Genomic DNA, 12,793 nt, shown 5'->3' with positions numbered 1-12,793 from the left:
ATCTTCCTGCTTAACCAGCCACAAGCCAATCGCTTCAGCTGTCAAGTCTGACATTCAAGCGCATTATGTGGATGAACTTCTGTCTCGTATTACAATGCTCACATATTTATCCCTATTGATAGTGAGCAGCAGACTGTTGTTAGTAGTAAAATCACTGGTTTTTGTGGCCGATGAGAGTGAGAGATATAAAATTTTTGGATTTATGGAGGCCAGTGGAAAAACAAACTCAGGTGTTCCTTCCTTTCTTTTTGGGAAAAAAAGCAAAGGGGAAATGAGATATATGCAGTACTGTTTTATAAATCCTAAATTTATGTTCCTGCCTTAACATTTAAAACATAGCATATAAATTTGTGCCATGCATACAGCTTAAAAGTGTAAATGCATTACAAAGCAACCCTAAGAAGAGTTATACCCTCCAAAGGTGTATGGTTGGATGGATATCGTAAGGTTAAAACCTTGCTTAGAAAATGTACTGTTGGTTTTCAGCAATCCAAATTTCAATTTCCCCCAGCACTAAAGAGAGGGAGTTACACACGGCTACCCATGCTGCCTTACAACAAGCACCTTAATTTTGTTTTGGGCTGTCTCTTCCCCCCTCCCCCTTCCTCCTTGTGAGAGAGGCAGGTAAATGTTAAAATTATAAAAACACAAAAAAGTACTATTTGGGCAGAAACAGTCCCACACAGTTATCACTAGCAACATGCTGGGCTGTTAACGTTCAAATTCGTTATATTGAAAACACAGAACTCTTCAATAAAATATCATCATCTATATATAATAGCAGCGTAATTGTAGACGAAATAAATATAGTTGCCATAAAACAATTTCCCTTAAAACCATAGACAAGTTTATGTGTATTAAAGGCCATCAAGTTGTTTCTGATTTAAGACAGCCCTATGAATGAATGCCCTTCAAAATGCCCTTGCTCAGTAAGGTCTTGAAAACTGAGGGATGTAGCTTCCTTTAGAGCAGGGGTAGTCAAACTGCGGCCCTCCAGATGTCCATGGACTACAATTCCCAGGAGCCCCTGCCAGCAAATGCTGGCAGGGGCTTCTGGGAATTGTTGTCCATGGACATCTGGAGGGCCGCAGTTTGACTACCCCTGCTTTAGAGAGTCAACCCCATCTCACGTTGGGCCTTCCTCTTTTCCTGCTGCCTTCAGGTAGAAGTATAACAATCAGAGCAAAAGTAGAATAAACTGTGCTTACAACTAACAGATTGCACGGCTAATTAGTATATCAAGGTTGAGAAGTAATAATGAAACAACCAGTAGGAAAATAGTAGGTTTCCACTGAGCCAGAATTGCCTAGAGTAAACTTGCGTGGAAGTTCCCATCAACAAAATACATAATTTTAACATTTAGTATTTATCATTATTGAGTCTATAAGTATAACAAATAACAATTTGAACAGTTTGAAAATTGGTATTATAGTTACACATATGCGCACACAAAGAGATAATATAACACCAAGTGTTTAGGTAACACAACATAGACCCTTTATGCACGGCGGCAGCTAGTCAGTGCTGCCGCCGTGCCGTTGCGGCAGGGCAGTTGCCCCGCCATTCCCTGTGAACACAGGGGGTAGGACATGTGGGGATGCCCCGGCGTAGTGCGTGCACACATGCTTTGCGCCGGGACCAGCAGGGTAAGCGGTAGCGGCCGGGGGGGAGGTGTGGACGGGCCGGCCCCCCTCCACATGCTTTGGTAGGGGCAGGGGGACGCCCCTGCCAACTCAGTGCCTCCGCGGAGCCCACAGGTGCGTGCACAGTGCCGGCCCGCCCCAGCCCCTGCAGGCACCCGCAGCATCTAGGAAGCTGCGGAAGTTCCTGCGTTTCTATAACACGGGCCTTCCGTGGCCCTGTGCCGAGCCATGCCCGTGCTGGCAGCGGGGGCTTGCATAATCGGGGATTTTCCCTAATGCCCTGCCGCCGCCAGTGCAGGCATTCTGGCCCGTCTATAATGGGTCAGTGACACTGGCAGACCAAACTCTGCCAATGTCCTCAGTATTGTGGCTAAATGGAACTTAACACAGCGAGGGCATTAAGCCACATAATTCCAGTTGATCTGTTGTGTCAGTGGGGAAGACCCATATATTTCTTTGCTCTGTCCTCATGGAATATGTTTAAGACTGATTTGTAATGTTTAAGAATATAAGAATACAATTATTACAATTAATTTTTTTAATTTCCTATACTGTTTTTCTACTCATAATATATTGGGAACATATCTCTGTGATATACTTTAATGCACTTTTTTATACTTAATTTTTCCTCCTAATTCATTAACAGAACTATGGAGATGGAACTCCGTATGAACATATGACAAACAGGGACCTTGGATCACACGACAATCTATCTCCTCCTTTTGTGAATTCCAGAATACAAAGTAAGAGGATCTCAACATTCCTATTTGGGTTGTGTGCTTTCTTCTGGTTGGCTTTCAAAAAAAAAAATGGAGGCAGATTATTCTCTTTCCCCACCCCTCTTCCAAGCTTTGTTAACAATGTTTTGATATTGTCTTTGGCAGTTTGATTGTGTGAGATGCTGAATTTTAGTCTGTTTCGCAGCCTCACCGAAATATCCCAAGCATTGCTTATTATATACGTAGAATATACTGCAATTCCCGTTTTTTTCTCAGTGAGGGTCGTATCAGGTGTTTTCTTGAGATGCATGAATCGCTAGCAATGAAATAGTAATTGAATAATTGGACGCGCAAAGAACACAGAACTGATTGCACCGGGGTACTTGTTTCAGCAGCCCAATGACAGAAGGTTAGCTATCCGTAATCTCAAATGGGTTTCTTTGGATAACAGTGTGAATTCACCCCCCTGGGGACTTGCAGTCTTTGGGCTGTAAACTTCCACATTAAAACTGAACGTGTCTGCTGCATGCTCTGCTTCTGACAGCCAGTGTTATTTGGCAGGAGCGTGTCCTCGCAGTCAGCTCACTCACTGGGTCACTATCTTTCTGACTCGCGGGGATCTCTTTCAACAGCCGTAACTCTGTCTGTCAGAAGAAAGTTTTTAATTACTTGCAAGTGCAGATAGCAACTTCTCTGTAATCACGCTTGATAAATGAGTTTGGTTAAGATAAATATATGATGTAAAAATATATATATATATTACTAATCCCTTTCGCTCGCCAAGATCGCTCCCTTCTCCTGTGTACTCATCAAAGGAGTGATTGAGATGCTTCGGTTTAAAACAACTGGACCGGAGCCAAGGAAAGCACTGGATTGTAACTGTGATTTATCATTCCGAGACCAATATAAGTCCTCTGAAATATTCCTTGTCTTTTATTATGAAGAAACATTTGTGAGTTGTTTAACAGGTGGGACAGCCCAGAAGCTAGCGGTAACGTGTATGTCGTCACCCGCAAACGTAGTTAACATTCATTTCAAGAGGCTGGCTTGAGCCAACAAAAACAAGGGAATTCTGGCCCTCCCTTCTGAACTCACGCTATATTAGGGTTGACTCCGGGCAATGTAGATGCAAACTTATTGTGCGCCCATGGTCTTCTGCGAAACCCATGGCGTTGAGTAATCCTTTCAGTTAAGACCCTTCTACTTAATTTTTTTGTAACGCAAAGGGATTGTTTCTTTTGTCTCCCCTTATTTGGGCTTCCTTCAATGAGGAATGTCCCGCCGCCCCCCCCCCCCAAAAGTAATCTTCACCAAGAAAATTATGCTTTCTGTGGTTTAACAATACGTTTGTTGTGGTGGGAGGGGGAGAAGGTATTTTTGCAAGCACCTTTTGAAGCCCTGAACAAACATGTTCTGATTAGAAAGGCTGGAAAAACAACGGTTGTGTTTATTGAAGTATTGGAGGAAGCTTGATTTTCAAACCTAAACTGATAATGGGCCTTTTGTATTTGCTGAAAAGTCACCGGAATACTTGCTTGTCTACATGGCTGGGAATGCAGAGTTGAAAAGGCTCGTGTGTTTTGAATGCCCGACCTTCGGTCTGAGTGCTCCAAAAGCATTTCGAGAATTGCAATCCTGAGTGGAGGTAAACCCCGTAAAGTCCATTAACGTTAATGGTCTTAGAAGGATGTAAAACCGTTTAGGATTTCGCTATACAAATTCTGATCTTCTGTGTGCTTGAGTGTTTGTGTGAAAGAAACTAACAGCTTCTGACAAGTGTGTTATTGTGTAATAAGCCATGCCTTCCATTGGAACCAATGATCTAGCTCCTACATTCAACAGCATTTTGTTACCTTAATGTAAAGTGTACTTTGGTAATTAGAGCAGATTCTCTTTTAATTCGCATCTGTTTAGGTGGCACAGTTCACCCAAATCCACTTTGTTCCCCATTTCTTTGAAACTTCACCGGACTGGTTTGCAGATGGAAGGCAGAAGGGCTAGGAAGAATAGAAGATTTCACAAGGGGGTTTCCAGTTTGGTGTAGTATTTCAGAATGGCGGCCTCTAATCTGGCAAGCTGGGTTTGATTCCCGGCTCCTCCCCATGTAGCCAGCAGGGTGACCTTGGGCCAGTCACAGTTGTGCTAGAGCTGTTCTCACAGAACAGTTCTTTCAGAGTTCTTTCAGCTTCACCTCACAGGGTGTCTGCTGTGGGGAGAGGAAGGGGAGGCGATTGTAAGCCGCTTTGAGACTCATTTGGATAGTACAAAGCAGAGTAAAATACCCAACGTGGGTATTTGAAAATAAAATATAAATTTGTGGGGAAAAATCTAGACAGCTCTTCCTGGTCCTTTGCTCGAGTAGTATATCTGCCTCAGAAGTGAATCCTGGGAACTCTTCAGTCAGAGCAAAATTCTCCCAAACTGTTCCTTCCCCGGAATGCAAAGTGAGCCTCATGTTTAATTGTGGGAGGCAAGGCCATCTCTTTCCCTGTACCAGGGAATGCTCTCTATCTGTGCACCTGGCCCTAATGAAAGAGCTGGTCTGTCAGATAAGCTGCCTTTTCTGAAACATGGCATTTGAGTGTTTATGGAACGCTACATTTTCCAGCATCCTAAAAAGTAGACACATCACCCTGCCAACAAAAGTGTGTTTAGTCAAGGCTTTGCTATTCCCAGTTGCAATGTATGGCTGTGAAAGTTGGACCATAAGGAAGGCTGAGCGTCAAAGAATTGAGGCTTTTGAACTCTGGTGCTGGAGAAGACTCTTGCGAGTCCCTTGGACTGCAAGGCGAACAAACCGGTCAGTCCTAGAGGAGATCAGCCCTGACTGCTCCTTAGAAGGCCAGATCCTGAAGATGAAACTCAAATACTTTGGCCACCTCATGAGAAGGAAGGACTCCCTGGAGAAGAGCCTAATGCTGGGAGCGATCGAGGGCAAAAGAAGAAGGGGACGACAGAGAATGAGGTGGCTGGATGAGGTCACAGAAGCAGTGGGTGTGAATTTAAATGGACTCCAGGGAATGTTAGAGGACGGGAAGGCCTGGAGGATCATTGTCCATGGGGTCGCGATGGGTCGGACACGACTTCGCACCTAACAACAACAACACATTTTCCAGCTTGGGGATTTCTTGGAACTCAGAGGGCCTATGCCACAGTCTAGACAGTTTACCTAATTGTAGCAAAATTGTCTGTGAGGTGAAGTTGGTGAGAGGGAAGGCAGAGATCTCAATCCTGACTCCTAGAAAGGTGTCTTTTAGACAAGTGAGGGCGAAATCCTTTGATCAAGGAAACCTCTTTTCAAGGGCATGGACATTTAAGGAGCCTTACGCGACCTGGACATGTTAAGAAGGCCCCCTACCTGTGTTGTGTTTTTGTATATTTGAGAATATTTTATGCTTCTGTTGCAGCAGCTAGGATCAAACTCATGGCAATTGGGAGAACCCTCTGCTCAGATATTTAAAATGGAACCATAAAAGTGGATGGTTTAAAAATTCAATGGCTCTTTCATCCATTTAGTTTGCATTTCTATTGTAGTTCATAAAAATTCTGAAATCACTGTTTATGCGAAAATGATATATAACTAATAAATTAGGATTGTGGGATGGAAGGACTTTATGATAGCAGGAGTAGTCAGCTTCGTGTTTGCATTATCCTTGAAGAGAAGTGGAAACTTCTGAAATAGCGGCTCGCAACATTTTTTTCCCCTTTCTTTTTGCAACGGCAACTCTGCCACAAATCTGCTTTAGATCAGGGCCCCCTAGCCCGTTTGATGCAGTTTATCTTCAGTCACCTAATGCAGGCTAGTCAACCTGTGGTCCTCCAGATGTTCATGGACTGCAATTCCCAAACGCTGTCAGGGGCTCATGGGAATTGTAGTCCATGGACATCTGGAAGACCACAGGTTGACTAGCCCTAATCTAACCTAATACAAAATTTGGAGGACCACAGGTTGACTACCCCTTTGAAAATCCTCGTGTTGTGCTGGTGTCCCCCAAGCAATATTGTTAAAAGTCTGCACAACCAATCAAATCACCAATGGCCAATAAGAAGCCTTGGTGGGCAAAAGCCTACCTGGTCCTGCTCACTTTCTAAAAGGCCCCACCTGGTGGAACGAGCTCCTGGAAGGGAGCTTCCACAGTTCCTTAGGGCTTGCAAGACAGAGCTGTTCTACCAGATATTTGTCTGAGGCCAAAGCAGAGCAATTAAGAGGAAGAGTTGGTTCTTCTATGCCGCTTTTCTCTACCAAAGAGAGTCTCAAAGTGGCTTCCAATCGCCTTCCCTTTCCTCTCCTCACAACAGACACCCTTTATTAGTGCTGTGGTGAGCCCAAGGTAATCCAGCTGGTTGCATGTGGGGGAGCACGGAATCACACTGGGCTCACTAGATGAAAAGTCCGTACTCCTAACCACTACACCAAGCTGGTTAGGAGATCAGGGGGCCCTCCTCATCTTAGTCCGGACAGCAGGTTACCCCATTAAACCTCTAAGGGCGGGAGATTGTCAAGTGATCAGGGTAAGGTTTTATTTCACTGTCGGGTGGGCTTTAATGTTGGGGATTTATTTTATTGTATTTTATTTATTTTTTTGATTTTTATACTGCTGTTCTCCGAAGGTCTTGCGGTGGTTTACAAGATAAAAAACATAACAAATTCCTTTAAAAACCCATAAAACACCTCTTATCAAAATTAAAACTGATGGCGATCACTTCCAAAGAGAATTCTAAACCAGTCCCCCAATAGTTTTCATTGCTGTAACCCCCCTGAACTAACTTGCTGGGATCGGTGGTCAAAAAACTGTAATAAAAATACCCAAAAAACCTTGGTGGCCATCAGGAAAGGTGTCAGTAGGTATTGTGGTACGACGGACATTGGGTGGGGAGAGTCCTTCTTTTAGAGCTATGCGGACCCCATGGTTTGTCAGTAGGCGTTAATGAGTAAAGCCACGTCACCCCACATTAACATGAAGATGAGCATTTTTAAAACATTTATTTATCTATGTTACTTATCAACTTTTTTCACTGAATCTCAAGGCAGATTACTTTGAATAAATCAATACCATCATATACCACTGTTCTAAAAAAAAACACCGAGATGTTGTAAGAATTCAAAATTGATTATTATTACCTCCAAACATCTATGCACTCTGCTCCCGACATTTTGCGCAACTTCTGTAAACTATTTAGTGGTTGACAGAGTTCACTAAGCAATATGTTCTGTAACTTTAGAACCATCGCCAGAAAGATCTGAGTTTGAACCTTACAGGAATAGATCTTATTGGCATGATCAGTTCTACCAGTTCTTTTGTGAGCCAGATGGTGTTGGATATTTCTATCTATTTTATAGTATTTATTCATTTGATTGAGTACCCAAGGCAGTTGGGTAAAATATAATTATTTATTTTATATTTTATAATAAAACAAACATAAAAAACACAGCATGAAGAAAACCAGGAACCATAATAAATGAGCATAAAACCCTGTGACAGCTTTGAAGGGAAGACATCCGTGGAAGAAAACATAGAAATCTAGTCCCAAAGGATTTGGGGAATAAATATTTCCCTGAAAGAATAGGTTTTAAGAGAACACCAGAAGGTCAAATGAGTGGAAAAGGGGCCAAATATTGCTCAGGAGGCAGAACCCCTAGGAGTGTAACCGAAAAATAAAACACTATTTAAACAGAGGGCCCTAGGGCAGGTCCCAGCAAGGACAGAATCAGCTGCAGCACGTGGCAGCTCCAGATGGTGCCACCAACTGCCACCCAGGTATACCACATGATCAGCAGCCATGCTGGTGGCCAGGGAGCGCTCTCCCAGTCTCTCTTCCTTTGGTCAACTTCCTGATGAAGGCAGAGGGGAAATCATAGAAACATTGAGCTGGAAGGGTCCTCCATCCAGTTGACTTCTCTGCACAATGCAGGAAACTCATAACTACCTTCCCACCCCAATATCATGGCCAGGTGATTCCCCCTCCCCACCAGAAAACCAGAATCCCTGGCCAGTCTGGCCCGAAGGAACTTTGCCTCCCGTCCCCCAAATGTCGATATGCATTTCCCCAGGCTTGCAAGAAGGCCACAAGAGCCAGGCTTTGACACAGGTAAGAGCAGGATGCCACCAGTTTCAACTAGCAGTGGTTCCTTGCCTGCCCGGCTCTGTCTGTGCCCGGGTTTCGGTAGCTCTGCATGCACTCTGGTCAGAGTGAGGAGGTGGTCGGTTCCAAACTCAAAGGGCACCACTGAGGGCACTAAAAGCCTTTGAACTGCCCCTGGCCTAAACAGAACAATACTCTTGGGATTTCCTTCTCGGACTTGCCTGTGAGAAAGATGGGACCAACTGCAAGTCAGTGTTCACATTACAGTGTATGTTGTACATGTGGTTCAGTGGCTAATTATACAGTGGCTAATAATATTGAAAGCCAATGAGAGCTTCAGGGGTACCACTCCTGCTGTCAGATGCTATCTACTAGAACAGTGGTCCCCAACCTTTTTATCACCAGGGACTGGTCAACGCTTGACAATTTTACTGAGGCCCGGGGGGGGCAGTCTTTTGCTGAGGGCCGTCACCGCCGCCAGAGCCCCAGCTCCACTTGCTTTCCTGCCGGCACCCCTGACTTCCCGCCACCCGCTGGGGAGCACAGCTACGCAGTGCCATGCCGAGGGGGAGCCCCAGCCATGGCGGCCGCTGGACAGCACCAAATGTGAGCCGGTGGCAGAGTGGCAGGGCAGCCCCTGAGGCAGCAGCTGGGGAGGAGGACAAGGAGGAGCTGCAGACCGGTACCGACTGATCAACAGACCAGGACCGGTCCCCGGACCAGGGGTTGGAGACTGCTGTACTAGAACAGTTATGGTAATTTCTGTTCTAAAACAGGCAGGAGGAAATTTTCTTTGTCACTCAAAACCCTGCGTCAGTCTTGGAAGCAGCTCTGCCAGGATAATGCCTAGTTCCATAGAACTCTTTCGGCACGTAGAACTGAAGGGTGATTATTTTTCAGCAGTATATATTGCATATAGTCATCTCAAATGGACAGTGATTTAATTGGGAAATAGAGCAACAAAGAGGTACCCTGCAAAAAACACTGAGCAGGGTTAAAATTGCCATGATAGAAATGGTATTTTTTATTTATTTATTTTTTATTTTATTTTATTTATTTAGATTTATATACCGCCCTCCCCGAAGGCTCAGGGCGGTTTACATTAAAACTAGTCAATGATACATGAAACAGTCTTCGTTAAAACATAAAGTAATTTTATGTCTGCTCTTCTCTTGAACTTGTGGTTAGCTTACATATGCCGCACAAAATTGCTGTTGTGTTTAGATTGTGTGAATTGGGTTATTTTAAATTATTGGATCCCCCAATTTTGTTCTATAATAATGTAGTTTGGTTGTTACTGTAAATATACACAAACATCTCGAATGCTTGTTGGAATGGTGTGGTTGTTGTGGACCTACAATGCTCACACTTGGCTTCAAGTGTTAATTTTAAAGTGCTTTCAAAGGATGTGTTTTACTCATCCTTTACTTCAAGCAGTGCAAGTGGGGAGTTAGCAATGCTAAATTTATTACAGCCCGTCCAGATTGCCCTTCCAATGTCTCTATGTGTCCTATGGAAGCATCGCTCTCTGGCTCATCTTCCAATCAATTAAACTCTTGTTTTCAAGAGTAAATCAGTGGGTTACTTTCTGGACAGTTGGAATCTGCTCACGTATTGCAGGAGACATATATAGGAGACAGAATATACTGCCGTTGGTGCATGTCATTCCAGATTTGCTGCTCAATTTTCAGGTGCCTTTTTTGTGAGCTCCTCTGCCTAGGTTATCTCGCTAGTACATTAAATCATTTACCAATATACCGCAACTTGTTTTCCATGCCCCCCTTGTAGCTTAATGGAACATTTCACTGCTAGGATTAGATTGAGGTTTCGGGCGATCTTGAAGAAAGCTTCTGGCTTTATACATTTGACCTTTTGAATCTCATCTGGGTTAGTGGTTGATATTTTGATTTGGTTACTGTGGTCATATTGTGACAGCTGCTGGTTCATTATCATTCAGTCCCCCTTCTCAAGGCGGCCTAGCTGGAATATTTAGGACTGGGTTGCTTCAAAGGGCTTTGGTTTAACCTAGCTCCATGTAAAGGTAAAATATTGCAAATGCATTTCTTCTCAGCTTCACTTCCTGAAAGCAGTGGTGGGATGTGCAGTCTGGTTTTTTGGAATGGACAGGAGGAAAGAAAGGAAAAAGCAGCTGGGATAGGAAACTCTTCAATATAATGTATAGTTTTCAAAAACAACTTGTTTGAGGATTACAAGTTCAGTGGAGTAAAATTAGAATGTGCAAAAACGTTCGGCAGGATCTAGACAACTGTAAGAACCAACTCTTCTTCAGTAATCTCAGGGCTCTTTCAGCCTCCCCTCCCTCACAGGGTGTCTGTTGTGGGGAGAGGAAAGGGAAGGTGATTGTAAGCCGCTTTGAGACTCCCTCGGGGAGAGAAAAGCAGCATATAAGAACCAACTCTTCTTCTTCTTCAGTAAGATCAGGGCTCTCTCAGCCTCACCTCCCTCACAGGGCGTCTGTTGTGGGGAGAGGAAAATAAGGAGATTGTAAGCCGCTTTGAGACTCTTTCAGGCAGTGGGAAGCGGTGTATAAATACCAGCCCTTCTTCTTATGCAAATGGGGGGGGGGCTGGTCATAATCATTAAAAATGAGAAGAAAAGGAGAGAATTCGTCATGGCAATATCCTGACCCCAAGAACCTGCAGATAAACAGAATTATCTAATGTTATCTTCCAATTCTGCATTTTATGAAAATGAAAGTTGCATGTTTCTCTTTGGCCTACTTTATTTCAGTCATATATAAAATAAAAAAACAATAGTTCTCTTCCATTGTCCTGAATATTGAACCTCACAGTGCTCTGTTGGAAAGAAGCATTTTTGTTTTGTTTTGTATGTTTGTTTCAGGATATCTCTACGTGAATTTCACAAAGTTCCGAGAGGCTGCTGTTTCGTGATATTGTGAATTCTGTTCGAGCTCACAGGTTACTCGGGATTTCTTGTAATGTTCTGTCACAGCCATTTATTTTCTTGGGTGAATAATCACAAACTCTAATCGGTTAGGTTGATCATGCACACATAGTTCTTTTTTAAAAAAAATAATCATTATCTTTAGCGTTATTCACATGAAGGAGACAAAGTAACCAAGTTATAGGTGAGGGATTTATTTATTTTGAACTATAATGTTTATACAAGAGCAATACCACCTTGGCTCTGTCATGGTCCCTCCCTGAACAGAAGGATTCTTTGTTTTGTGGATGAAGAATGAGGTAATTTCTGTAGAACCCCCCCTCCCTTTGGTCAGGTCTTCTGCCATTCCTGAGTACCCACCCCCACCCTAAGGAATGGCAGGCGGGAGGGAAATACGATCAGCTACAGTGAGACAAGGAAAGTTGGAAAGATCTATTCTGTTGTGGGATTTAATTGCCGTTCTTGGATCCAGCTTATGTTCATGATGAACCCTACCTGGAGACTTAAAACTCCTGTAGAATATTACATTGCTGTGTTGTTGTTGTTGTTGTTGTTGTTGTTGTTGTTTCACTCCCGAGACTGGCTTGTGGTGGGTTACAATCGTCCACGATTAAAACCCCGATAAAACCCCATTAAAATAAAAAGGGACATAAAAATTACAGTACATAGATCAAGAAAAATGGCAGTAAAAATACACTACATCCACCCCCCCCTATAAATATCATCCAATAGGGAAGTGGTAAGAGGGGAGAAATAGCTCCTGCCATAGGTAACCCTGGCGTAACACTGCTCATCACTGGGGGGGGGGAATCAGATCTTATGCTGTAGTATCTCAGTCATCACGTGTTCATATAAACATTGGGGATCAGAAATATCCATTAAAGTATTGATGTAGTCAGGAAACTTACAGGACAGTTCAATGCAATGGTAGTATGCCTTTTCTCAGTCCAGGGCCCAATGTACATGGCTGTCCAGTGGTGTCATCGTCTGGTCACTAATGAATTGCTGTCTAAATACTAATATGAGGAACAGAAGTGTGTGTTAGTGCTATTTAGTATTCAGTGAAGTTTATGTTCTTCTGTCTTTTGATTTAAAGCACATCATAACGTTCTCAATTACAGTATTTGATGGCGTATAAGACTACTTTCCCCCCCTGAAAAACATGCCTCCAAGTAGGGGGGGTCGTCCTATATGCCGGGTGCACTTCAGTTGGGATAGACATAGTGGCCCATAGTACCGTAATGTAATGTAACAAACTCTATATTTTGAGTGGAAATGTTGGGGGGGGGGGTCGTCTTATACGCCCAGTCGTCTTATACGCCGGCAAATGCGGTAACTATTTTTAGTTTTAGGTGCCCTTCTTTTAAAAAGTCCTATTTGAGGTGGAAGACATCTTGGTGGATGATTCACCTGAATGGGAAT

General features: G+C 43.5%; 1 protein-coding gene across 29 annotated transcripts in view; it reads left to right on the top strand.

Annotated features, from left to right (window-relative positions):
* Positions 1 to 12,793, top strand: part of TCF4 (transcription factor 4) — a 427,786-nt gene that overhangs the window by 140,062 nt on the left and 274,931 nt on the right. For all 29 annotated transcript variants that reach the window (XR_013232983.1, XM_077346820.1, XM_077346828.1 and 26 more), the window contains one exon: positions 2,290 to 2,386. Coding sequence is in view for 28 of the 29 variants with exons in the window: in XM_077346820.1 (XP_077202935.1) it covers positions 2,290 to 2,386 (97 nt within the window). In the remaining variant the exon portion in view is untranslated. The remainder of the gene's footprint in view (positions 1 to 2,289; positions 2,387 to 12,793) is intronic.

This window comes from Paroedura picta, chromosome 7, assembly GCF_049243985.1.
Source record: "Paroedura picta isolate Pp20150507F chromosome 7, Ppicta_v3.0, whole genome shotgun sequence".
NCBI lineage: Eukaryota > Metazoa > Chordata > Lepidosauria > Squamata > Gekkonidae > Paroedura > Paroedura picta.
Note: the sequence above shows the minus strand (reverse complement) of the source record. Positions and strands in the feature narration are given on the sequence as shown.